Below are 24,952 nucleotides of genomic sequence, written 5' to 3'. Positions count from 1 at the left end.
CTCATAGAGTCATAGAAGTTTACAGCATGGAAACAGGCCCTTCGGCCCAACTTGTCCATGCCGCCCTTTTTTAAACCCCTAAACTAATCCCAATTGCCCGCATTTGGCCCATATCACTCAAGACCCATTGTACCCATGTAACTATCCAAATGCTTTTTAAAAGATAAAATTATACCTGCCTCTACTACTACCTTTGGCAGCTTGGTCCAAACACTCATCACTCTCTTGTGTGAAAAAGTTGCCCCTCTGGGCACTCTTGTATCTCTCCCCTCTCACCTATGCCCTTTAGTTTTAGACTCCCCTTATGTTGTATTGGTTGGGTTTTGTTGGAGACTTTCAGTAATGATCATTGGAAAATTCTAAGATGCTTCTGTCCTCCAGTTGCATTTTTAATGTACAATAAATTGTTGAGTAATACCATTTTGTGAGGTGCAGCCCTTCTAGACAAATACTAAGTTATGTATTTACTCTTACAATACAAGCAATTAAAAGCATAAAAACATAAAATATAGGAATAGAATTAGGCTATTTGGACCATTGAGTCTGCTACGCCATCCGATATGTTTCTCAACCCCATTCTCCTGCCTATCTCCATAATCTTCGGTTCTTGAAAAGATGTGTTATATTCATTTTGCCAAAGTTTTGTATAATAAAGCATGTGTTAAAGTTGAAAGATGATTGAGAATAGAAGGTATCTCAATTTAAGAAAAATGTGCATTTATGTAGAATCTTTCACACCTCCAGATGCTCCATGTCTCGTATCTGGTGAAGTGTTTTTGAAGTGTAAGGTAATGTGATGTTTGAGGAATGTGATAGCTAATTTGCACACAGCAAAGTCCCACAGGTATTAGTGAGAAAAATAACCAGACAATCCTTTATTTTGTGGAGTTGGTTGAGGGATAAATGTTAGGACATGGGTCAAGCACCTCTGCTCTTTTTTCAAAAAACTACATCTATTCTAGGGGAATGATGAGACATCAGTTGAATGTCTCTGCCAAATGGTAATACGTCTGACATTGCAGCACTTCCTTCATTAATAGTTAGTCTCGTCCTGGAATATATGGATGTAGCTAAGGAAGAGCCAGTTAATTTATTTTTTGGTGATATTTGGGGAATAAATAGTGGTAAGGGCATGAACAGAAGTTCTTGGGTCTTTCAATAAATCTTTTAACAAGAGTTCTACCCATCTGAACAAGCATTTTCAAGTCTTAATTCCATACCTATCCCAAAGATGAGGTATATTCAGAATTGTCCTGAAACAAGAAGCTAAATTATATGCTTAGACTCAGGAGGGGGTCTTGAACCCTCAACCTACAGTTGCAAATTAGAATGTTGCCACTGAGCAACAGTTACGCATTCTGATCTTGAATTCCACGTACTTAAATTAGGCAACACTATGAGCAAAGATTGCCATTAACTGACTGAAAATGTTTCAGTAGTTCGGCAAAGAAGTTTGATTGATGATTGATCTCAATTTCCCACACAGTTTGTTTTGAGGTATCCCTTGGAAAATTAGAAATTTTTCTGTGAAATTTTTGACACTTTATTCTCCAGCAGTTACCCTACATTTCCTAGTTTTAGCATTCTCAAGAAAGAATTCACTCATATATAAAGTAGAAATCTCCCTTTCCTGTGCTTTAACACTTTGCCTAAACCTGAACATATGGGATTGATCAGTTTCTTGTTTACTGGTCCCTTTGTCTTAGTGAGATTGCCAGCAAGGTGTAAATGTAAAACCCGCTAACAATTGAAACTACATAACCTGCCTTTCATTGGACCTTTTGCACCCAACAAAGTGAGCAGACTGGGCTGCATTGGAGTTTAGGTATCGAAAGTGAATGGTTCAACTAACTCAGTCTGCCGACCTGGCGAATGGTACATTTGAACATTGAGTGATTTACAGGCGCAAGTGGATGTTGCATCAAATGTCAAATACTGTGAATGTTGGAAAGCTTGCCAAAAGTAAGTTAGGAATAGACTGCATCTGACTTAACAGAAATGAAATTCAACCAACTCAACTTTGTTCTGCTATATAGTCTACTCCTGATAAGTAGAAGCCATGTCTGAAATGAAATGAAAATAAGAGACTTACGCAATCATTTTGAATGAGGCAAAATAAATAATACACAGTACCAAGATTGGTGGAACGGCAAATTGCGCGGAGGGTGTGGAGAGTCTGCAGAAGGATCTAGATAGGCTGGGCGAATGGGCCAGGAAATGGCAAATGGAGTTTAATGTTGGCAAGTGCGAGGTGGTCCACTTTGGTAGGAATAATGGTAGGAAGGACTATTACTTACGTGGCGAAAAACTGCAGCAGGCAACGGTGCAGAGGGACCTCGGGGTCCTTGTGCATGAGTCGCAAAAACCCAGCCTGCAGGTGCAGCAGGTGGTCAGGAAGGCTAATGGGATGCTGGCCTTCATAGTGAGGGGGATTGAATATAAAAGTGGGGAGGTCTTGCTGCGGCTGTATAGGGCATTGGCGAGGCCGCAGCTGGAGTACTGTGTGCAGTTTTGGTCGCCGTACTTACGCAAGGATATTTTGGCCTTGGAGGGAGTGCAGAGGAGGTTTACTAGGCTGATACCGGAGTTGAGGGGGTTGAGCTATGAGGAGAGGCTGAATAAACTAGGCTTGTACTCATTAGAGTTTAGAAGAATGAGGGGAGATCTCATTGAGACGTATAAGATGATGAATGGGATGGATAGGATAGAGGTGGAAAGACTCTTCCCGCTCAGAAAGGATAGTAGGACTAGGGGGCACAGCCTCAAGATAAAGGGGGGGCGGTTTAGAACGGAGTTGAGGAGGAACTTCTTTACTCAAAGGGTGGTGAATCTTTGGAATTCTCTGCCCGTTGAGGTGGTGCAGGCTACCTCGCTAAATATTTTTAAGACGCGGGTTGATGAGTTTTTGATAAGCGAGGGGATTAAGGGTTATGGGGAGAGGGCGGGAATGTGGAACTGAGCCACGACAGATCAGCCATGATCTTATTGAATGGCGGGGCAGGCTCGAAGGGCTAGATGGCCTACTCCTGCTCCTATTTCTTATGTTCTTATGTTCTCTCTGAGCTGGAATGCTTTGGACCAAGTCACTTCTGGATTTCTGAATGTTTTGGATTATAAAATGAAGTCGGACTGCCTAACCACAAACGTGTGGGCTGAAAACACCAGAGATATAAATATTTATCTACAATGATGGTCGAGTGGTATTATCGCTAGAGTATTAATCCAGAACTCAGCTAATGTTTTGGGGTCCTGGGTTCGAATCCCGCCACAGCAGTTGGCAGAATTAGAATTCTATAAAAGATATCTGGAATTAAGAACCTACTGATGATCATGAAACCATTGTCGATTGTTGGAAAAACCCCATCTGGTTCACTGATGGTCTTTAGGGAAGGAAATCTGTCATCCTTACCTGGTCTGGCCTACATGTGACTCCAGAGCCACAGCAATGTGGTTGACTCTCAGTTGCCCTTTGAGGGACAGCAATATCCATATCCCATGAATGAATTAAAATTTGTTTTTACCTGAAGCATCAAACAGTGATAAATATAAAGCAGTAATAAAAAGTGTTATACTTGTCCAAATACTGTATCTTCCATGTTTTCAACCTCTCAACACTGACATCAAGAGAACAGATAATTCTGTTCAGTAAACAGAAATGGTCCAGTTAGAAATTATTTGAATACCTGCTTCTACCCACTACTTCCTAAAATCTATACTATACCCCATAAAGGAGAAATACTTAGAGCGAATAAACCTATTTACATTGAGCTCATAAGTGAAATAAAACCAGACCACGTTACCTGGCATGGTTGAAACTTTTCCCAGGTATATAAAAAAAAAATGTTGATGTGACTTGGCCCCTTTTTAAAACTTAAATGATTGCATGTGATGATTTATATGCGGAGTAATAAACTTAAATGACAGCTGCAGCATTTGTTAAAAGTAAAACCTTGCTGCTGTGCAAACCATAGGACCACTCAAGTATTAAAAGTAGACACATAGACTATAAAAGCGAAGAGATCATGCTCAGTAAATCACTGGTTAGGCCCTGGCAGTTTTGTGGACAATTTTGGGCACCACATTTAAGGAAAGATTTTAGAAAGGTTAGAGAGAATGTGTACCATGAAATTGTCAGGAATGGGGGATCTTCAGTTGGAATCATCGATTCCCAACAGTGCAGAAGGAGGCCCCTCAAGCCTGACTGACAGCAATCCCACCCAGGCTCTATCCCCATAATCCCATGTATTACCCTGCTAGTCCCCTTAACATTAAGGGGCAATTTAGCATGGCTAATCAACCTAACCTGCACATCTTCGGTGTGTGGGAGGAAATCGGAGCACCTGGAAGAAAGCCACACAGATATTGGGAGAACATGCAAACTCCACTCAGACAGTGAATTGAGGCTGGGCCCCGGCGTTGTGAGGCAGCACTGTGCCACCAAGCCGCTCTCATGGTTATGAAGAGGGAGTAGAAAAGTAGTAAATGTTAAAAGTGATCTAATAGAAGTTTTTAAAATGATGAGTATTTTTAATCAAGTGATGTGTGATGATCTCTCTGCTTCAATTAGTTTGTATAGTGTTTATCACCATCTTACTCTTCGATTATTTGCAATTATCACTCTGCCTTAAATTATCGGTTCGGCCATCCCTGCAACCGCTTATTATTCAGCCAATCAACACTGCACTACACTGTCTCAACTGACATTCTTGATTACCTGTGAGTGTGGGACTACCACCACTCCATCTATATACTCTATGCTGAAACACCTCATTCCAATTCACCTGGTGAAGGAGCGGTGCTCTGGAAGCTTGTGATTTCAAATAAACCTGTTGGACTATAACCTGGTGTCATGTGACCTCTCATTTAATCAAGTAGTTAGAGGAGAAACTGTTCCCTTTGGCGAGTAGATTAGTAATTGGAGACTATAGATTTAAAATCATTGATCTAGATGGGAGATGAAAAATGTTTTCACTTGAGTTTTCAGGATCTGGATTGCTCTGTATGGAAGATGATACCATACTTGTTTTTAAAAGGGAGTTGGCACTTGAGAATGAGGAATTTCCAGAGTTACAGAGAAAAGGTGGTGGAGAGGACTAAGCACAGCAGCTCTTTAATGAGGTGGCACAAATATAACGAGCTGAAGGGCCATCATTCATAATGCAAGTTTTTACAAAAGTAGTTATCATGGGCTCACAAAATGTGTATTTTTTTTTCCCAACAGTTGGGGCACTGATTGAATTTGTGAAGATGCATCTGATAGACCCGGAAATGTTATTTTATTTACGTAAGTAAAATGACCACTGCGGCTGAATAGGCACGTTCTTTTCACTAAATACAGCATAGACCATTTCATTGATTTGTTTCTCAGGATGGACTACTCTCAAAGTTTTCTGTTGCCTGATTGGCCCATGATGGAGTATAGCAAATAATTGGTCCCAGATGATACCACCAAGACTGGTTAGTCCACCTCTGGAGGACATCCATGCATTTAAACTTTGAATCTTGACTTCTATGCACATTATAAAATATGATCTGTCACTTGTTTTTGAACTGGCAATGGGTGGCATGAATATTTTTTGCATCACGTTTCTGAAAGTTACAAACGTACAATATTAAGTTTCTTTTTCCATATTGGTAGATTTCTATGAATGGCACTTGAATAGATTTTTTTAAGTTGAGGTCACTCATTATAGTTGAATCTAATTCTAATATGTTACAATTTGTAAAATAAAATGAGTTTTGGAGTAAAACATTAAAGTGGACGTAATTTCCTTGAATGTGTTCTTAAATTTAATAAGAATGTCCTCCTTGGGTATTGAACTCATCTGCTATATTGTGTTGTAAATCATTAAGGGCACTTATCAAAACATCAGTCATTGAAGGATATTATGTATTTACTAGATTCAAACAGGTGCTGGAATGTGGTGACCAGGGGAATTTCACAGTAACTTCATTGTCGTGTTAATGTAAGCCTCACTTGTGACTAATAAATAAACTTTAGTGATATCATTTTGTTCTAATTTGCTCTGCTACCATGTATCTATAGGTTAATTCACATAAAGGGCAGAGTTTTACTGCAAACCACTCCACCCATCTCCCATGGTGTATTTTCCAGTATGAAGTCTCAACACCAGGTTAAAGTCCAACAGGTTTATTTGGCAGCAAACACCACTAGCTTTCGGAGTGCTGCTTCTTCGTCAGGTGGGAGTTCTGTTCACAAACAGGGCATATAAAGACACAAACTCAATTTACAGACTAATGATTGGTATGCGAGTCTTTACAGCTAATCAAGTCTTAAAGGTACAGACAATGTGCGTGGAGAGAGCCTTAAGTACAGGTTAAAAAGATGTGTATTGCCTCCAGACAGGACAGTTAGTGAGATTTTGCAAGTCCAGGCAAGTTGTGGGGTTATAGATAGTGTGACATGAACCCAGGATCCCAGTTGAGGCTGTCTTCGTGTGCGGAACTTGGCTATCAGTCTCTGCTCAGCAACTCTGTGTCGTGAAGGCCACCTTGGAGAACGCTTACCCAAAGATCAGAGGCCAAATGCCTGTGACTGCTGAAGTGTTCCCCAACAGGAAGAGAACAGTCTTGCCCACTGATTGTCGCGCGGTGTTCATTCATTCATTGTCGTAGCATCTGCATGGTCTCCTCAATGTACCATGTCTTGGGGACGTCCCTTCCTGCAGCGTCTCAGGTAGACAACGTTGGCCATGTTGCAAGAGTATGTACCGTGTACCTGGTGGATGGTGTTCTCACATGAGGTGATGGCATCCATTTCGATGATCTGCCATGTCTTGCAGAGGTTGCTGTGGCAGGGTTGTGTGGTATTGTGGTCACTGTTCTCCTGAAGGCTGAGTAGCTTGCTGCAGACAGTGGCCTATTTGAGGTTGTGCAGTTGTTTGAAGGCATTTAATCAAGTCTGTAAGATATGCCGAATCATCGACACGGATGCCATCATCACACGTGAGAACACCATCCAGCAGGTACACGGTACATACTTTTGCAACTTGGCCAACGTTGTCTACCTGATATGCTACAGGAAAGGATATCCCAAGGCATGGTATGTTGGGGAGACCATGCGGCCGCTACCACAACGGATAAATGAACACCGCTCGACAATCACCAGACAAGACTGTTATCTTCCTGTTGGGGAAACACTTCAGCAGTCACAGGCATTCGGCCTCTGATCTTCGGGTAAGTGTTCTCCAAGGTGGCTTTCACAACACATGACAACGCAGAGTCGGTGAGCAGAGACTGATAGCCAAGTTCTGCACACGTGAGGACCGCCTCAGTCGGGATCTTGGGTTCATGTCACGCTATCTGTAACCCCCACGACTTGCCTGGACTTTCAAAATCTCACTAACTGTTCCGTCTGGAGGCAATACACATCTCTTTAACCTGTGCTTAATGCTCTCTCCACTCACATTGTCTGTACCTTTAAGGTTTGATTAGCTGTAAAGACTCGCATTCCAATCATTATTCTGTAAATTGCGTTTGTGTCTTTATATGCCCTGTTTGTGAACAGAACTCCCACTCACCTGATGAAGGAGCAGCGCTCCGAAAGCTAGTGGCGTTTGCTACCAAATAAACCTGTTGGACTTTAACCTGGTGTTGTGAGGTGACTTACTGTGTTTACCCCAGTCCAATGCTGGCATCTCCACGTTGGATTTTCCAATGGCAGAGGGAGCCCCCCATTGGCCACCGATGGGATTTTCCAGTCCTGCCGACCACCGCTGTGTGCAGCGCTTTGTGTGGCTCACTTTGAGGACTGGAAAATCTTTCTCAAAATCTAGTTTTAAAAAGTTGGACTCTTCCATTTTAAAGCACTTGTCTAAATTTCTTGTGTTTTCCCCTGACTTGGCAAGATACCTTGCACCGTAACAGAAAACGATGGAAAATCTGAGCAGATCCGACAGCGTCTGTGGGGAAAGAACAGAGCTAATGTTTTAAATCTGGAAGTCTTTTCATCAGAGCTTTTATCTTGTACTGAAGTTGACCTTACTAATTATTCCCACTTGATGAGTCAGAATGGTTCACCAGTGAGAATTTAGTGGGTTTCCAGTTAACCTCCTTTTAGCTACACTCCCTGTTAGTGTTTTGAAAACAGGGTTATGGGAAGATCTTTGTTGTGGTCCTAAAATGTGTAGCACTTTTTGTCATTAGTTTTTGTAGTGAATTGTATTTAAGTATCCATCTGTTTTTCCACCAGCCATGAAGCTGAAGAATATCAAACGTGGTGCACCTAGCCACAATAAAAATCGTGCATTCACCACAAAAACCAAACAGATGATCTGAATCTTTTTTGAGAAAGAAATGCGTTTGCGCAACATATGTGAAAGCTAGAGATGGTCTGGGAATGCAAAATACTTTGTTTCTCGTTGACTGTTTTGAAATGAGACAGCCTTGGGTATTTGTGGTAGAAAATAAATGACTGCTAAATGCCAGACTTGCGTAATCAATTCTGCCATGGAGATGAATTAAACTTTTTGAATGAATGAAATAATGACAAAGTATCTCTGCAATGGGAGTATCCCAAGAATCCATTCTTGGCCACCTTCTCTACATGCTACCACTTAGTGAACTCATTTGCTGACATGAGTCAGCTTACATTGATCTAGTTGTATGTTCTCAGCATACCTCTTCAGCAAATAACTCAGTCCCTCCATTACCTCTTTCCTGTCATACCGTTTGTCTGACATTGTCTTATATCTCTCTCCCTCTTACCCCATCGTTAGTGGTTGTGCCTTCAAACACACTCGGGTTTCCTCTAGAGCTCCTCAAAGACACTTCTTTGGACAGGTTAATATCTCCTATGGCTTGACACCCATTTTTTTCCTTGCAAGGGGCTGCACGGTGGCACAGTGGTTAGCACTGCTGTTTCACAGCGCCAGGGACCTGGGTTCAATTCCAGCCTCGGGTCTCTGTGTGGAGTTTGCATATTCTCCACATGTCTGCGTGGGTTTCCTCTGGGTGCTCCTGTTTCCTCCCACAGTGCAAAGATATGCATGTTAGGTTGATTGACCACGCTAAATTGACCCTAGTGTCGGGGAATTAACAGGGTAATTGTATGTGGTTGCGGGACTAGGGATCTGGGTGGGATTGTGGAGGCTGAATGGTGGCCTCCTGCACTGTAGGGGAATTCAATAATTCTCTGTGATTCTTAGAAGTCTCTGAAATGAACATAGGAACACAGGAGAAATGTGTTAAAATAAAGGTTGATGCAATACAATCAGGTCCTCCTTTTTTGTTCAGTAACATAACTATTGTCCTATTTCTCAGGTCAGCCAATGAATAAATTTACTTTATATATTCATAAAGGTTTCTATTTTTATAGTTAAAACACCACCTAAAGTAATTCTCGATGATCCAACTACAACACTGTTTGAGGTAAGATTGCAGACAATTGCTTTCAGTTACTCTTCAGAATTCAACCCATGTTGATTACTTGTAGCACTGATATGCAAATGATTGAAAGTCAATTTAATAGATTATTTTTAAAAAAAAATCAATATCTGTATATTTATATGTTCACATTTTTCACTTAGTTTCGTTGAACATGATCCAGAAATAATTTAGACCTAGTGATACTTTGAACAAACAAAGTGGGTGCCCTGGTTTCCTCCCACAGTCCAAAAGGTGTGCTGGTTAGCGCATTAGCCATACTAAATTCTCCTTTAGTGTACCCCAACAGGTACAAGAATATGGCAACTAGGGGATTATCACAGTAACTTTATTGCAGTATTGATGTAAGCCTATTTGTGACTAATAAATTAGCTTTACTTCAAGCAAAGTGCTTGTTGGTTGTTAAGCCCAATTAACAGTGGAGCCCAGCCTTTTGGCTCCTTGGGGGGGTCCAGAGGTGGTAGTAGTGGCGAAAGAAGAAAGTACAGTAGCATAAAATCTTAACTGTCTAGATAAACAGCTATGTATTAGAAAAACCAAATACTGCAGATGTTGGAAATCTGGAATAAAAACAGGAAATGCTGCAAATACTCAGCAAGCCTACAACAACTATGGACAGCAAGTGAATGTTACCTTTCCAGAGTGATGACCTTTTAGCAAAAGAGGAAAAGGTTGGAGATCACTTTTAAGCAAGTACTGTGATCTCTATTTTCTTTATACTGCAACTTTCTAAATGTGAGCGAGTGTCAGTGCAATGACTTCACTGCAGGTAAGATGTTCAGAACTGTGCCGAACATTTTCTTAATTATTTGCGGTATTACAAAAAAAAAGGTGTGTTAATCTTCAATACTCAAAGCTAAACATCATGGATGATGTGTTTGGAAACTTTTTTTTATTAATTTTCTGGGAACCAGCTGGAGTACTAACTAATGATGAGCAATCTTATTGTGTTGACAATGCTTCAAAGAAACCAAAGTTCCTTTTTAATGGTTGTATTGTATGAAAGATTATGCTTAATTAATAACAGAAATCTAATTACAGATTGGTAATGAAAGTGGTTAGTGCCTGCGTACTTGTGTTTTCAATTTGATAGATGATTCAGAATGGCTTAATTAGCTCAAGATACATTAGGGTGGGTATAATGTTTGTGGATGCCAACTTGTTTTTTAATATAACTGTTCTCTACTTCAACCCTGAAACTATTTGCCTGATTGGTTACTGGGTTCCATGTTTGCCCCATTTTGCAATCAGGCCTTGGGCAGTAATAGTTTTCGTACAGCACGTATCTGATCTTTTCTATGGATAGTGGTACGCGTTGGCTTTGAAATATCTAATTCAAAAGAGTTTGATTAATAGGACTACAAACACACTTACTTTTTTTAATTATCAGCATGTAATTGTGATGCGTATTAAAGTATTTCTGGATTACCAGCAGCGAAGCAGCAGTGTGATACATGTATCCTGACAAGCGAAACATCAAAGGATGGCCGATGTTTGCTGATTATTGATGAGTTACCTGTCTCATGCATTGATTCAATTATTATTTTGTTGGTTTTAATACCTTCTCTTATAACACTTATACAGCATAAAGTAATTTTGATTAATATATTTGTTAATTTCATAAGTTTGAAACAACAGCTCATGATTATATTGCCACACAATTGAAATATATTTTGTTGCATTGGTTTGGTGGTACACAAATAATTCTTCATTCCTCACTCCCTTAATATTGTGTTATGTAATGCAGGACAACACAGAGATCCTATAGAGTCATAGAGATTTACAGCCTGGAAACAGGCCCTTTAGCCCAATTTGTCCATGCCGTCCAGTTTTTACCATTAAGCTAGTCCCAGTTGCCTGCATTTGACCTATATCAATGTTACTCATGCAACTGTCTAAAATGTTTTTTAAAAGACAATTGTATCCACCTCTACTGCTACCTCTGTTTGTTCCAAACACTCACCATCTTCTTGTGAAAAAGATTGCCACTCTGAACCCTTTTGTATCCCTCTCCTATCACGTTAAATCTATGTCCCTTAGTTTTAGACTCCTCTACTTCAGCGCTTCATCACCTGATGAAAGAGCAGTGCTCCGAAAACTCGTGATTCCAAATAAACCAGTTGGACTTTAACCTGGTGTCATGAGACTTCTTACTGTGTCACCCCAGTCCAACGCTGACATCTCCATATCATGCATATCAGCAATGGACAAGGTGCTGAGATTCAAAAAATAATACAGTTGTATCTGTCACTGAAAACAGCAAAAACAATATATTTTAAAAATTCTTTCCATCAGATTTTTGAGTTGTCACTATGGGCTAGTTTTCCTTAGGTAATATTTTCAAAAATTCTCAGAGCTGATTGAGTTACTCCAATAGTCAGCTTAGAGACCACTCACCCTTTATCTGTATATCTTCTGCAAACAAAATATTTCTATGCCTTTCTTTCATTCTGATAATGATGATGCACAAAGTGTCAGAACGGGTGGGAACATACTGAGTTGGTGCTAGTATTTTGTTTTTCTCAATGAATTCTTATTGTGTGACATTGCTGTCTGGAACTCTTGGAGGTACACACACCACAGCCCCAAGAAGAGGAATTGGCTTTAATTGGAAAAACTTCAAACTGAATGATGCTGTTACACTTCATTTGCGCAAAAGCACAAAAATTGATTATTTGATTTAGGAGAAATCATTTTGTTTAACCTTTTATGTATACTACATAGGGTTGAAAATTTTGGTTAAGTATCCGAATAAAACAGCTGAGGGCAATTGTGTGATGTTGACAGAACTACCCATCCATGTGTGAAGTGCAGTTTTTCTCACTACTGTTGTATGACTGGCCAGTGCTTGAAAGTTGCATGAATTGGGAAGAATTGGTATGTCTTTGACAATGAATTAACCTAACTTTCTGTGGTATAAATAAATGTAGGATCTATATTTTGAATTTCATTTGCAGCTCTATGGACCAGTGTGGCAAAAGTTTGTTTAATAAGAGTTGACATAAAGTCACTTCAGCTTCCAATTGAAGGACAAAACAAAGACATTTTAAGAAGGATTTAAGAACAAACCACCTTTTACGATGATGTATAATTATGGATTTCTATAATTATGTATGATCTTTCATGTACTAGCACTATTGGAAGAATACTTGAATGCCTTTGAAGTATCAGGCGGGCCACATTTGTCAACAAAATTATTCCTTGTCATAAAGCCATTGTATATCTAAAGTTTCCAGCAACCTTTGAGTAAAACATATATATTTCAGAACATAACTTGATGCTATTCAGTTTTTTTAGTTTAAACTATGAAGTGTCAAAGTATCTACTGACCATCGATATAATCTATTTATACATTTCCTATGATGTCTGTACTACATGTGGTTGTGAAAGGTGGTGTTATAGCCTTTGCATTCACCATCCAAATTGGGTTAGTTGATTTACCATCTCAGTTATTTTCTGACTTTTTTTTTATATTGCATGTTGCTGATAAGTCAGTGTTGCAGTGTTCTACTGTATATGTGAGATTTATTACTGCGGAACTAACAAGTGAGGCTGGTCACTGGGGAAATTGTCCTGATGCTTATAGAAATATTGATGTTGTTCTTTAATCTTCTGTAGGCCAGTTTAGAAGGGAGTTTTTGACTGACCACTTCTTAATCTGTTTAATTCAGTTTTATAAATGGGCTTGTTGAATTTTCTTTCCCAAATTGCTGCATCAATGCGCCACTTTATACACTATCTAAGGGCACAGAATCTTAAAACATATTGTATTGGCACAGTGAGAGGGAGAAACACTGGCATTCCACAGTTTTAACTGATCCATCCCCTGGATCAGTTAGAAATATCAACCTACGGGCCTGAAAACTTTAACATTTGCTGGCGAAATAAAGTGCTTTGATTTTTTTTTAAATCTGAGAGTAATCCTTTTTGCAGGAAGGTTTAATTATTCACTGATAAAAGCAAAAGTGACTAAAGGATATGCATCATTGAAGGCTTACATTTTTGAGTAGGTTGGAACTTTAAAGAATGACTACATCATTTCATGGGAATTTATTTTGAAGGCTTTCTACAGATGGGCCAGGTAATAATGGTGTTGTGTTTACAACAAAGTGTGGGTTCTTCATATTCCAAAGATGTGTATTAATTACCACGGACTTTCAGATCCACCCTGTATCATCTGTCATGGAATTTCAGATTTTTGCCTCCACCCATTTACTGTTTGAGTCTACCCACATCAAGGGCATTGTGATGTCACCCATACTTTGTAATGTGGGTAGAGTTTCAGATAGCTCACATCCTTTCACATGTTAAATTGTACTTTTATGGAATAGGCGCATTTTTATTTAATATTGATACCTGTAAAGCAAAAATACCAACAGAACACTGCTGAAGTTGTGTTCTTCAGCAATAATGAATGTTTTTTCACCTTGGTTGATTTTTTAAAAGAGAGGAAAGTAGAAGGAATTACACTGTCACAAATCTTAAAAGATAAGAAACTTCTATTTGTGTAACAGTTTTCAAGACCTCGAGACATCCCAAAGTGCTTTGATAAATGCACAGTCAACCCATGACTATGGTCAATCCGATAGAAAGGATAACAAGCTGGCTACAAAATAGAAAACACAGTAAAGATTAAATTTAGTCACTCAAAGGCAAAAGTTGGGTCGTGGTGTTCTGTAAGAATTGGTGCTGGAACCAGTGTTCCTGTCAGGCTGCGCTGCCTGACAGTTTTAAGTTCTCAGCTAGATCTAGGTCAAATGTCAGGAGGCAGTTCATTTCCCAGAGAATAGTGGACCTCTGGAACAGGCTGACATCTCTTGCCAATTTGCTGAATTCCTTCGATTGAGAAGTGGGCCTGTTACTAATTGATATGAACCTCATCCCTCTGAAACACCACTTCAGGGAATTCTGGGCCAGGATAATCACTTGAACGAATTTCAGCAGCCTAGGTGGTCGGAGAGGGATTTCCCAGATTTCCTTTCCCTCTAAATTGCCGTGGTCTTGATCTGAGTGTTTTTTGTCTCTCTCAAATGATTGCATGATTTTAGTTGCAGTTGGCTCTGTGGGACAAGCTGGACAGGCCAGCCAGTTTTTTTTTTAAGTTCTCTGTCATTATTTCTTCATTTGATTTTATTTATTATTGTCACACGTATTAATATACAATGAAATGTATTGTTTCTTGCGCACTATACAGACAAAGCATACCGTTCATAGAGAAGCAAATGAGAGAGTATAGAATATAGTGTTACAGTCATAGCTAGGGTGCAGAGAAACATCAACTTAGTGCAATGTAAGTCCATTCAAAAGTCTTGACAGCACCAGGGAAGAAGCTGTTCTTGAGTTGGTTGCTATGTGACCTCGGATCTTTGTATCTTTTTCCCGACGGAAGAAGGTGGAAGAGAGAATGTCCGGGGTGTGTGGGATCCTGGCTGCTTTGCCGAGGCAGCGGGAAGTGTAAACAGAGTCAGTGGGTGGGAGGCTGGTTTGCATGATGGATTGGGCTACATGCAAGATCTTTTGTAGTTTCTTGCGGTCTTGGGCAGAGCAGGAGCCATACCAAGCTGTGATATAACCAGAAAGAATACTTTCTATGGTGCATCTGTAAAAGTTGATGAGAGTTGTAGCTGACATGTCAAATTTCTTGATTCATACTGCAAGTTATTCTTTGAAGACAAATTAATAAACTCATCCTTACCAATTGTTTCATTTAATTGTTTGCCCTGAAGAGGGGAGGTAAATTCCACAATGGGAATTTTTTACCTGACAGTGTTGGTTGTCTGGAGAGCCGCCTTTGAAATGTTATTTAATGAGGGCCTAACATCAACTTTCTGCTTCCTGCCTCTGATGTTAGTGTAATTTATAAATACAGCAGATTGTTCTTTCTGTCCAGCTGCAATCAGCTCTGTTTTTGAAAAAAAAGCTTTAACATCACAAGCTAGTTTTATCTTGTACGCATATTTTAGTGCCTGAACTTTCTTTGAGATGGTCACTTGACACACGGAAACACTTAAGACAGCATGAGTGATCAAAACAGACACGAGCACTCATGATAAATACTGAACTTGTACTCACAAATTGCAATGTTCCAGGGGAGGGGGGGAAACAATTTTGCTTTTTTAGGGCATTTTAACATGCAAATCGCAACATTTGGATTTTGATATGTGCCACAGAAAGAGAATGTATGTTAATCATTTACTGCAGTAGAAATAGATTCACTGATTCATTCCATTATGAGCATTCTTCTGTTTACTTATGATGTGCTGTGTAACCATACCAGAAACCTTTTATAACTTCTTATGAACTTGTGAATTATTTGAAGAAATGTTTTAAATAATTATTTGTATGGAGTTACTGCGGTTGGTTTTCCTAAAACAGTTGTTGTTTAATTGCATACTTATCAGAAAATTACAAGGCAATTCTTGACTATCACTTCATATTGAATGATTATATCATTAGTTCGCAATCTGTGCACCCTCGTGCTTTAGAGATGATGGACCCAAGAGCTGCCTTCTCTTTCGTGGTGCCTGCTGACATTAAGAAGAATGACAGAAAATAACCTATTGTGTGGAAGTGGCATAAATTCAAAATGGATACCCTGGAGTGATTTTTGAGACTGTAATTTTATCTCTGGGTTTACCTGATTTAAAAACCACTTGAGATTTAACTTGTCCATTTGTAATGTCATCTGAACTCCTTGATGAGGTTACTGCATTAGAATTTATCCCCCCCCCCCCCCGCACTCCTCTGCAGCTACCAATTTTTCTGTACTGAATAAGATCTAGAACATTTGAATCCTTATAAAGTTAGATTAATTGACTTGTCAGCGAGCCAGCCATTATTGACATGGTTACAGCGCTTCATACACGTGATACAGCAAGCCATTCAAATCTCGACATTAACATTTAATAGCTGAAAAATCAGATCATTGCTAGGTGTGCTGATGAGATGTGTTCCTACTTCACAGATTTAACAGCCAGGTTTATAAACAATGTTATTCCTTAATAATAAAAATGGGATAGAACATAGAACATTACAGCGCAGAACAGGCCCTTCGGCCCACGATGTTGCGCTGACCAATTAAGAAAAAAGCAATGACCCTCTAACCTAAACCAATCCCTTTCCATCCATAAACCTATCCACGGACCTCTTAAACGCCCCCAAACTAGGCGCATCTACAACTGCAGCAGGCAGGGCGTTCCATTCCCCCACCACCCTCTGGGTAAAGAACCTACCTCTGACATCCGTCCTATAACTAGCACCCCTTAATTTAAAGCTATGTCCCCTCGTGCTAGCTTTCTCCATCCGAGGAAAAAGGCTATCACTGTCCACCCTATCTAAACCTCTAATCATCTTGTATGTTTCAATAAGGTCTCCTCTTAGCTGCCTTTTTTCTAATGAAAATAACCTCAAATCCCTCAGTCTGTCCTCATAGGACCTTCCCTCCATACCAGGCAACATCCTGGTAAACTTCCTCTGCACCCTGTCCAATGCCTCCACATCCTTCCTATAATGTGGGGACCAGAACTGTGCACAATACTCCAAGTGCGGCCACACCAGAGTTTTGTACAGTTGCAACATGACGTTGCGGCTCCTAAATTCAATCCCCCTACCAATAAACGCCAAGACACCGTATGCCTTCCTAACAACCTTATCGACTTGATTTCCAACTTTCAGGGATCTATGCACATATACACCTAGATCCCTCTGTTCGTCAACACTATTCAGAGTCCTACCGTTAGCCCTATACGCCACACATCTGTTATTCCTGCCAAAGTGAATTACCTCTCACTTTTCCGCATTAAACTCCATAATGGTCAGTCCATAATCTGAGTACTATCCTTTTCCTTCACTCCAACAACATACGCCTTTACAATGCAACAACAGTCCACGATAAGGAAAGGCCATTTATTATGCCAACTCAGCCTAGCATTCAGTTGTATTTTGAATTCCTCAAATGTTCTTGCCTCCACGATACTTGGTTTATTATTGAAAATATTGATAGACTTGATAAATAATTCTTTATTTTACATGTCACTGTTTATGTCCTTTTGGTTCTGTTGACTTAATTTACTTTCAATCAATCCTACCTGCAACAGTTAACATTTTACACGTTTTGATGAAGTGTTCCAATTTTATGACTCTAGAATCTAACTTTGTTATCCATTTCTGCAGCTCTTCATCTTTTGGCCACTCACCACACTGGTAATGATGTTTCTTAATTCCATATTTGATTCCTGGTTACTATCCTATCTTAATGGTCTCTAGTTTTAATTTCTAGTTTAATGGCCTCTAATGGTCTGAGGAATTGGATGCTCTCCTATGGGGCTGCTTCGAGTCAGTGGACTGGTCAGTATTTAAAAACTCTACAACCAGCCTGAGCGAGTACTCCACCACAGCATCTGACTTCATTAGTGTGTAGAAGACTGTGTGCCTGTGTGTTCCCCAACCAGAAACCATGGATGAACAAGGATACCCACCGCATGCTGAAGTCCAGGTCTGAGGCATTTGAGTCAGGCGACACTGCCCTATACAAGAAAGCCAGATACGGCCTAAGGAGATGCATCAAAGATGCCACAAGACAATACCAGACCAAGCTAGAGTCCCAGGCTAGCCACACCAACCGACTATGGCAAGGTCTGCAAGACATAATAGGCTACAAGATGAAGGCATATAAAATTGCCTGCTCCGACGCACCCCTCCCTGATGAGTTCAATGCATTCTATGCCTGTTTTGAGCAAGAAGTCAGCGAGAGCATGCCCTCCATCCTGGAAGCCCTGGATTAATCTGTATCTGGGGTTACCACTGTAGATGTCAGAGCGGCTTTCTTCAAGATCAACCCTCGGAAAGCAACTGCCCAGATGGGGTATCTGGACGTGCACTCAGGCATTCACAGACACCTTCAACCTCTCTTTACAACAATCTGAGGCCCCTATCTGCTTCAAGAAGATGACCATCATCCCGGTACTCAAGAAAAACCAAGCAGCGTGCCTTAATGACTATCTGCCGGTGGTTCTGACATCCACCATTATGAAGTGCTTTGAAAGATTAGTCATGCCACAAATCAGTTCCAGCCTCCCGGACTACCTGCCTACTGCCGCAACAGGTCCACAGCGGACACCATTTCACTGGCCCTGCCTTCAACCTTGGAACACCTAAATAACAAGGACACCTATATCAGACTCCTATTTTATTATTTCCACGAAACTTATCTCCAAACTCCATGGCCTTGGCCTCGGATCCTCCCTCTGTGACTGGCTCCTGAACGCCCTAACTCACAGAGCACAATCAGTAAGGATAGGCAACAAAACCTCCTCCACGATCATTCTCAACACCAATGCCCCACAAGGCTATGTTCTCAGCCCCCTACTATACTTATACATCTATAACTGTGCGGCCAAATACCCCTCCAATTCAATTTTCAGGTTTGCTGACAACACCACCATAGTGGGTCGGATTTCAAGCAATGATGAGACACAGTACATGAATGAGAGAAAATCTGGTGGGAGTTATTTCTAGGCACCAAACAATGATGGTGTATGGCTTGGCACAAATCAGGAAATTAGAAGTACATTTTACAAAGGTAGAACAGTAATCCTGGGTGACTTCAATCTTACAATAGATTGAGTAGCAATGGTGTGGAGGGTGAATTCCTGGAATGTGTATGAGATGGTTTTCTAGAAGAGGGTAGCAAGACCCAAGTTTGTAGATCATCTGCACAGGTAGGGACAGTGGAAGAGCAATAGTGGTAGGAGATTCAATTGTTCGGGAGCAGAGGAGCATCTCTGTAGCTATAGACTTGATTCCAATATGGTATGTTGCCTGATTATTTGATTTATTTTTGTCATATGTGTTGGTATACAGTGAAAAGTATTGTTTCTTGTGTGTTATACAGACAAAGCTTACCTTACATAACTTACATAGGGGCAAAGGAAAGGAGAGGGTGCAGAATCTAGCGTTACAGTTATAGTTAGGATGTACAGAAAGATCAGCTTCTTAATGCCAAGGTCCAGGACATCACTGAGCATCTGCAGGGCAATTTTTTGGGCAGGGTGAGCAAACAGAGGTCGTAGTCCACATTGATACCACCAACATAGGTAGAAAGTGGGCTTGAGATACTGAAGGAAGAGCTAGGGAAGAGATTGAAAAGCAGAATTTCTAAGGCAGTAATCCCAGGATTACTTCTAGTTGTACTACTTGCTGGTGAATGTAGAAATAGGAGGATTGAACAAATAAACACATGGCTGGTGAAAAGGTGCAGAAGGGATGGTTTAGCTTTCTGGGGCATTGGGATTGGTTCTGGAACAGGTGGGACCTGTACAAGGAGGACAGATAACACCATTATCAGGACCAGGACTAATATCCTTATGGGGAAAGTTTAAACCAGCTTGCCAGGGGGATGGGAACCTGAGAGGGTATTCAAATAGAAATGCAAAGCTGGTGATGGAAAGTAGAAAAGTAATAAATGAAAAGTAGAAGGCAGCAGAAATAAATAATATTCAAAATACGGAATAAAGTTAAAAAGGTAGGATTAAAATACATTATCTGAATACACACAGTATTTGCTACAAGCTAGATGAATTTTTGGAAATAAGCGGGTGTAATCTAATTGCCATTTCAAAAATGTGGCTGACCAAAGTTGGGAATTAACTGAGTGTTCAGGAATATTTGACACTTGGGAAAGACAAACAAAATGGGAAAGGATGAGATCTGTACATTAGTGAGAGAGGAACTTAGTTCAGAGGAATTAAAATCTCTTTGTTTGAAGCTAAGAACCAACAAGGGGCAGCAAACATTGGTATGAGTTGCTTCGGCTGCCAAGTGATTGTGGTGATAGAGGGCGTGGTACATATCAGGAAATTAGAAGTGCAGGTAACAAGGGTAATACAGTACTCATGGGGGACTTCAATCTAGATATAGACCGGGTAAATCTAATGAGTATTACTGCTTTGGAAGATTAATTCCTGGAATTGCATGCACTTTTTTAGAGCAGTATGTTAAGGAACCAACTAGCGAACATGCTGTTTTAAATCTAATATTATGCAATGAAAAAGGACTTTATTATCTTGTTGCAACAGAACATTTAGGGAAGAGTAATCATAATATCAGAGAATTTTCCATTAAGTTTTAAAATGATGTGCTCCATCTGAAATGGGACCTTAAATCTAAACAAAGGAAACTATAGAGTTAGGAGGGACAAGTAGGCTTAATGGATTTGGAAAAAACTTCAAGAGTTATGATGGTGGACAAGCAATGACTAGTATTTAAAGAATTAGTACATGATTTGCAACAAATCTCCATTCCTTTGAGATCAAGAACCCAACAGGAAGTGTGAGTCAACCATAACTAACAAAAGAAGTTAAGGATTGTATTAGATCAAAGGAAGAGGCTTATGAAGTTGCCAAAAAATAGGAAGCCTGGGGAATGAGAATTCAGCAAAGGCAGACCAAGAAACTTATCATGAAAGGGAGAATAGAATATGAATGTCCATGAACAGGAAACATAAAAAGGACTGTAAAAGCTCCATTGGTATGTAAAACAGGAAAGATGAGTGAAGACAGTCCACTTCAGTCTGGGACAGGGAAATTTACAACAGGGAAATGGTCGACAAGCTAAATAAATAATTTGTATCTATCTTCATGGAGGAAAATACTAAAAAGTCTCTCAAATAATGGAGAACCAAGGGACTAGTGGGAATGAGGAACCAAAAGAAATTATTAGTACAAAAATAGCACTAGGAGAAATTAATGGGACTGAAAGTTGGTAAATCCCTGGGACCCACTGATCTACATCAGCGCATTAAAGGAGGTGGCTGTGGACATAGTGGATGCATTGGTGGTTATCATTTAAAGTTCTATAGATGCTAGGTTGCAAATATAACCACTATTTAAGGAAGAGGAGAGGGAGGATATCTAGAACTATAAATCCACAAGCCTCAGTGGTAAGGAAAATGCTAGACACTATAATAAAGAATGTGATAATTGGACACTTAGAAAATAATGATTTTGATTGGGCAGAGTCATCAGGGATTTAAGAAAGGGAAATCATGTTTTGATAAATCTGTTGGGGTTTTTTGATAGAGTTGCTCCCAGAATAGACAAGGAGGAACCACTGGATTGGTGCATTTGACTTTTCTTTTGGCTTTTGAGAAGTTCCCATGCAGGAGGTTCATACACAAAATTTGAGAGCATGGGATTGGAGATAAGATACTGGCATGAATTGAGAATTGGTTAATGACAAACAGAGAGTAGGAATAAACATCATTCTTAGGTTGGCAGGCTGTGACTAGTGGGGTACCGTAAGTATCAATGCTCAGATCCCAGTTGTTCACAGACTACACCAGTGATTTGGATGTGAGGACCAAATGTGTTATTCCCAAGTTTGTGGATGACAGAAAACCAGGTAGGAATGTGTGCTGTGATGAAGATGATGCACAGAGCCTCTAAGGGGATCAGGACACTCTTGGAGAGTGAGTAAGAAGATGGCAGATGGAATACAATGTGGGTAAGCTTGAGGTTGTCCACTTTGGTAGAAGGAACAGAGAGAGAGTATTCCTTAAATAGTAAGAGTTTGGGAAGTGCTGATGTCCAAAGGGATCTGCGTGTCCTTGTTCTTAAGTCACTGAAAGCTAACATTGCAGGTGCAGCAAACAATTAGGGAGGCAAATAATATGTTGGTTTTTATTTGAGCACATGAGTAAAGTTGTCTTTCTTCAACTGTATACAGTTTTTGACACTATTATCTAAGGAAGGATAACTTGCCATAGAGGGTAATAGAGATTCACCAAACTAATTCTTGGGATGGTAGGACTGTTTTATGAGGGGAGACTGAGGAGACTAGGCCTATTACTGTTGAGTTCAGAAGGAGAGGTGATCTCATTGAAAGGTACAAAAGTTTTAAGGGGCTAGATAGGGTAGATGCAGAAAAGATGTTTCCTGTGGCTGGGGGCAGGGTTCTGAAACCAGGGGACACAGGCGCAGAATAAGGTGCAAGCCATTGAGGACTGGGATGGAGAGGAATTTTTTTGCTCAAAGGGTAGTGAAATCTTTAGCATTCTGTATCCCAAAGGGCTGTGGTAGCCCAGTTATTGAATATGTTCATGACAGAAAATGATAAACTTCTAGATACCAGTGACTTCAAGGGATATAGGGGTAGCACAGGGAAATACTCCACACTTTATACATGTTGAAATTCAGTTGCCAGTTGTATACCTATTCTGCAAATCTCAATGTTGTCTTGTAATGTCTTGCAATCCTCACTTTGTTGACTATCTGATGTCATCCACTTTGCTAACTGTTCCTTCCCAGTTTGACGTGTCCACAAATTTAGAAATTGTATTTTTGATTTCAAGGTCTAACTTGTAAATATAAATTGTGAACAATAGTGTTTCAGGCACTGATTCTTATGGACCCCATTTTCCACTTTTTGCCACTGTAAATAATTACATTTTACTCTGAAATTTTGCTTTCCGTCTTGCAGCCAGGCAGCTGATCATGTGTTGTCCCTACTCTGCATTCTCTGGCTCTATTCATTAAATATGCGGTACTCTATTGGAGGCCTTTTAGAAATCTACTGAATTAGCTTTGGCTATGTTCATTATGTCATCAAAGAATTCAAAGAACTTGCATTCTGAAGCTCCCTTGCCTGTTATTTGAAGTAGCTTATTCCATCCTTTTATCATCCAAAACCTTGTAATTAAATCTGTTGTGTTTTGATTTGCTCCTAGCCTGGTGAGATACAAAATGGATATGAAGTAGTGTTTTTAGAGGCCCAAAATAATTTCAACTTTGCAAAAAAAAACTTGTATTTTGCTGAGACTGGTAATGGTAAAACTGTTAGCGCTCAGCGTTATTACAGGATAAGGCTCACCCCTGGAATAAGCAAATACACATGCATTTAAATATAGAAATCTGGAAGTCACTGTTAGCTGTGTCCGCCATGCTCTGCTTCCTGTAATGTAGTGTTAGCTGATTAAATTTGGAGAAATCAATTTAATGGCATAAACCTAAAGTTAAAGTTTTATCTATTAATCAAAAGTAAGGCTTACATTAACACTGCAATAAAGTTATTGTGAAATTCCCCTAATCGCCATATTCTGATGCCTGTTTGGGTCAATGTACCTAACCAGCACTTCTTTCAGACTATGGGTGGAAACCGGAGCATCTGGACGAAACCCATGCAGACATGGGGAGAATGTGCAAACTCCACACATGATGTGGAGATGCCAGCGTTGGACTGGGGTAAACTCAGTAAGAAGTCTCACAACATCAAGTTAAAGTCTAACGGTTTATTTGTAGCAAACACCACTAGCTTTCAGAACTGGCTGTTTCTTCATCAGGTGGGTGGAAGTTACCTGACGAAGGAACAGCCAGTTCCGAAAGCTAGTGGCGTTTGCAACAAATAAACCGTTGGACTTTAACTTGATGTTGTGAGACTTCTTACTGGCAAACTCCACACAGACAGTGAATCAAACCAAGCTGGGGAATGAACCTGGGGCCCTGGCGCTGTGAGGCAGCAGTGCTAACTAGCCATTGTGCCACTGTGCTGCCGCACAACATTAGATGCGCAACACTGCAATGAAGTTACTGTGAAAATCCCTAGTCACCACACTCTGGCGCCTGTTCAGGTAACACTGAGAGCGAATTTAGCATGGCCAATGCACCTAACCAGCCCGTCTTTCACAGTGTGGGTGGAAACCAGAGCACCCGGAGGAAACCCACGCAGACAAAGGGGAGAACGTGCAAACTCCATACAGACAGTGACCCAAGCCAGAAATCGAACCCGGGCCCTTGGCGCTGTGAGGCAGCAGTGCTTGCCACTGTGCCAATCAAAGTACTTGGCTGTGCTAGGTTTGAAGAGCGATGAATATATTTGTATAAGGCTATAAGCAAAAATAACCAAGTTTTTAATGGTACAATATGTTATTATTCCTGAACAACCTCTGCTTGTGAAAAGACAATTTTGTAACTATGGCGTCTTGTTGCCTCATAGAGAAAATGATGTTGCAGCTTTAAAAATTTTTGTCTCTCAATCCTATGTATGTGCCCCATTCTTTATTGTACAGGAAGCAAAATTAATATAAATGTAAGTTATATTTCCCAATCCTATCTTCCTACCCACATGTCTCATTGAGAATTATTTAGTCTGATTGGATGACAGGCATCTCTGCTGCTTTACCTGTTCACAAACGCTTATGGATTCCTTGTAGAGAGAGATTGCTTCATTGAATTGTGAATGCCAGAAAATGGGAAATCTCTGGTGACTAGCCCATGCAATGCCTTTGGGTACCTGAATATGTAGTAAATGGTGAAAGCCATTCCTTCACCACTCACTGCAAGATTGGTATTGGAGATTCAATTTTGTCAAAAGGACCAAATGTGCAGTGGTAGTTGAAAAACCCTTTTTCACAGACTGACATTGTAAAGGAGACTGCAGAGGGGTTTTTTGTGATCTGAAAATGAAATTAGTTCACAGTCGGAGTCAACAAAGCAGATTGTACAAACATTTAAACTTCACAGTGATGCATTGCACGATTAAATTGGGTGCTTTG

The 24,952-nt window shown here is 40.2% G+C and overlaps 1 protein-coding gene across 1 annotated transcript in view; it reads left to right on the top strand.

Annotated features, from left to right (window-relative positions):
• The window catches only part of aspscr1 (ASPSCR1 tether for SLC2A4, UBX domain containing), a 230,930-nt gene that overhangs the window by 144,104 nt on the left and 61,874 nt on the right, over positions 1–24,952 (top strand). Inside the window, exons 12-13 of the mRNA XM_080209458.1 lie at positions 5,222–5,284; positions 9,338–9,390. Coding sequence (XP_080065584.1) covers positions 5,222–5,284; positions 9,338–9,390 — 116 coding nt within the window. The remainder of the gene's footprint in view (positions 1–5,221; positions 5,285–9,337; positions 9,391–24,952) is intronic.

This window comes from Carcharhinus amblyrhynchos, chromosome 21, assembly GCF_965287045.1.
Source record: "Carcharhinus amblyrhynchos chromosome 21, sCarAmb.v2.hapA, whole genome shotgun sequence".
Taxonomy (NCBI): domain Eukaryota; kingdom Metazoa; phylum Chordata; class Chondrichthyes; order Carcharhiniformes; family Carcharhinidae; genus Carcharhinus; species Carcharhinus amblyrhynchos.
This window is presented reverse-complemented; position numbering and strand designations above follow the sequence as displayed.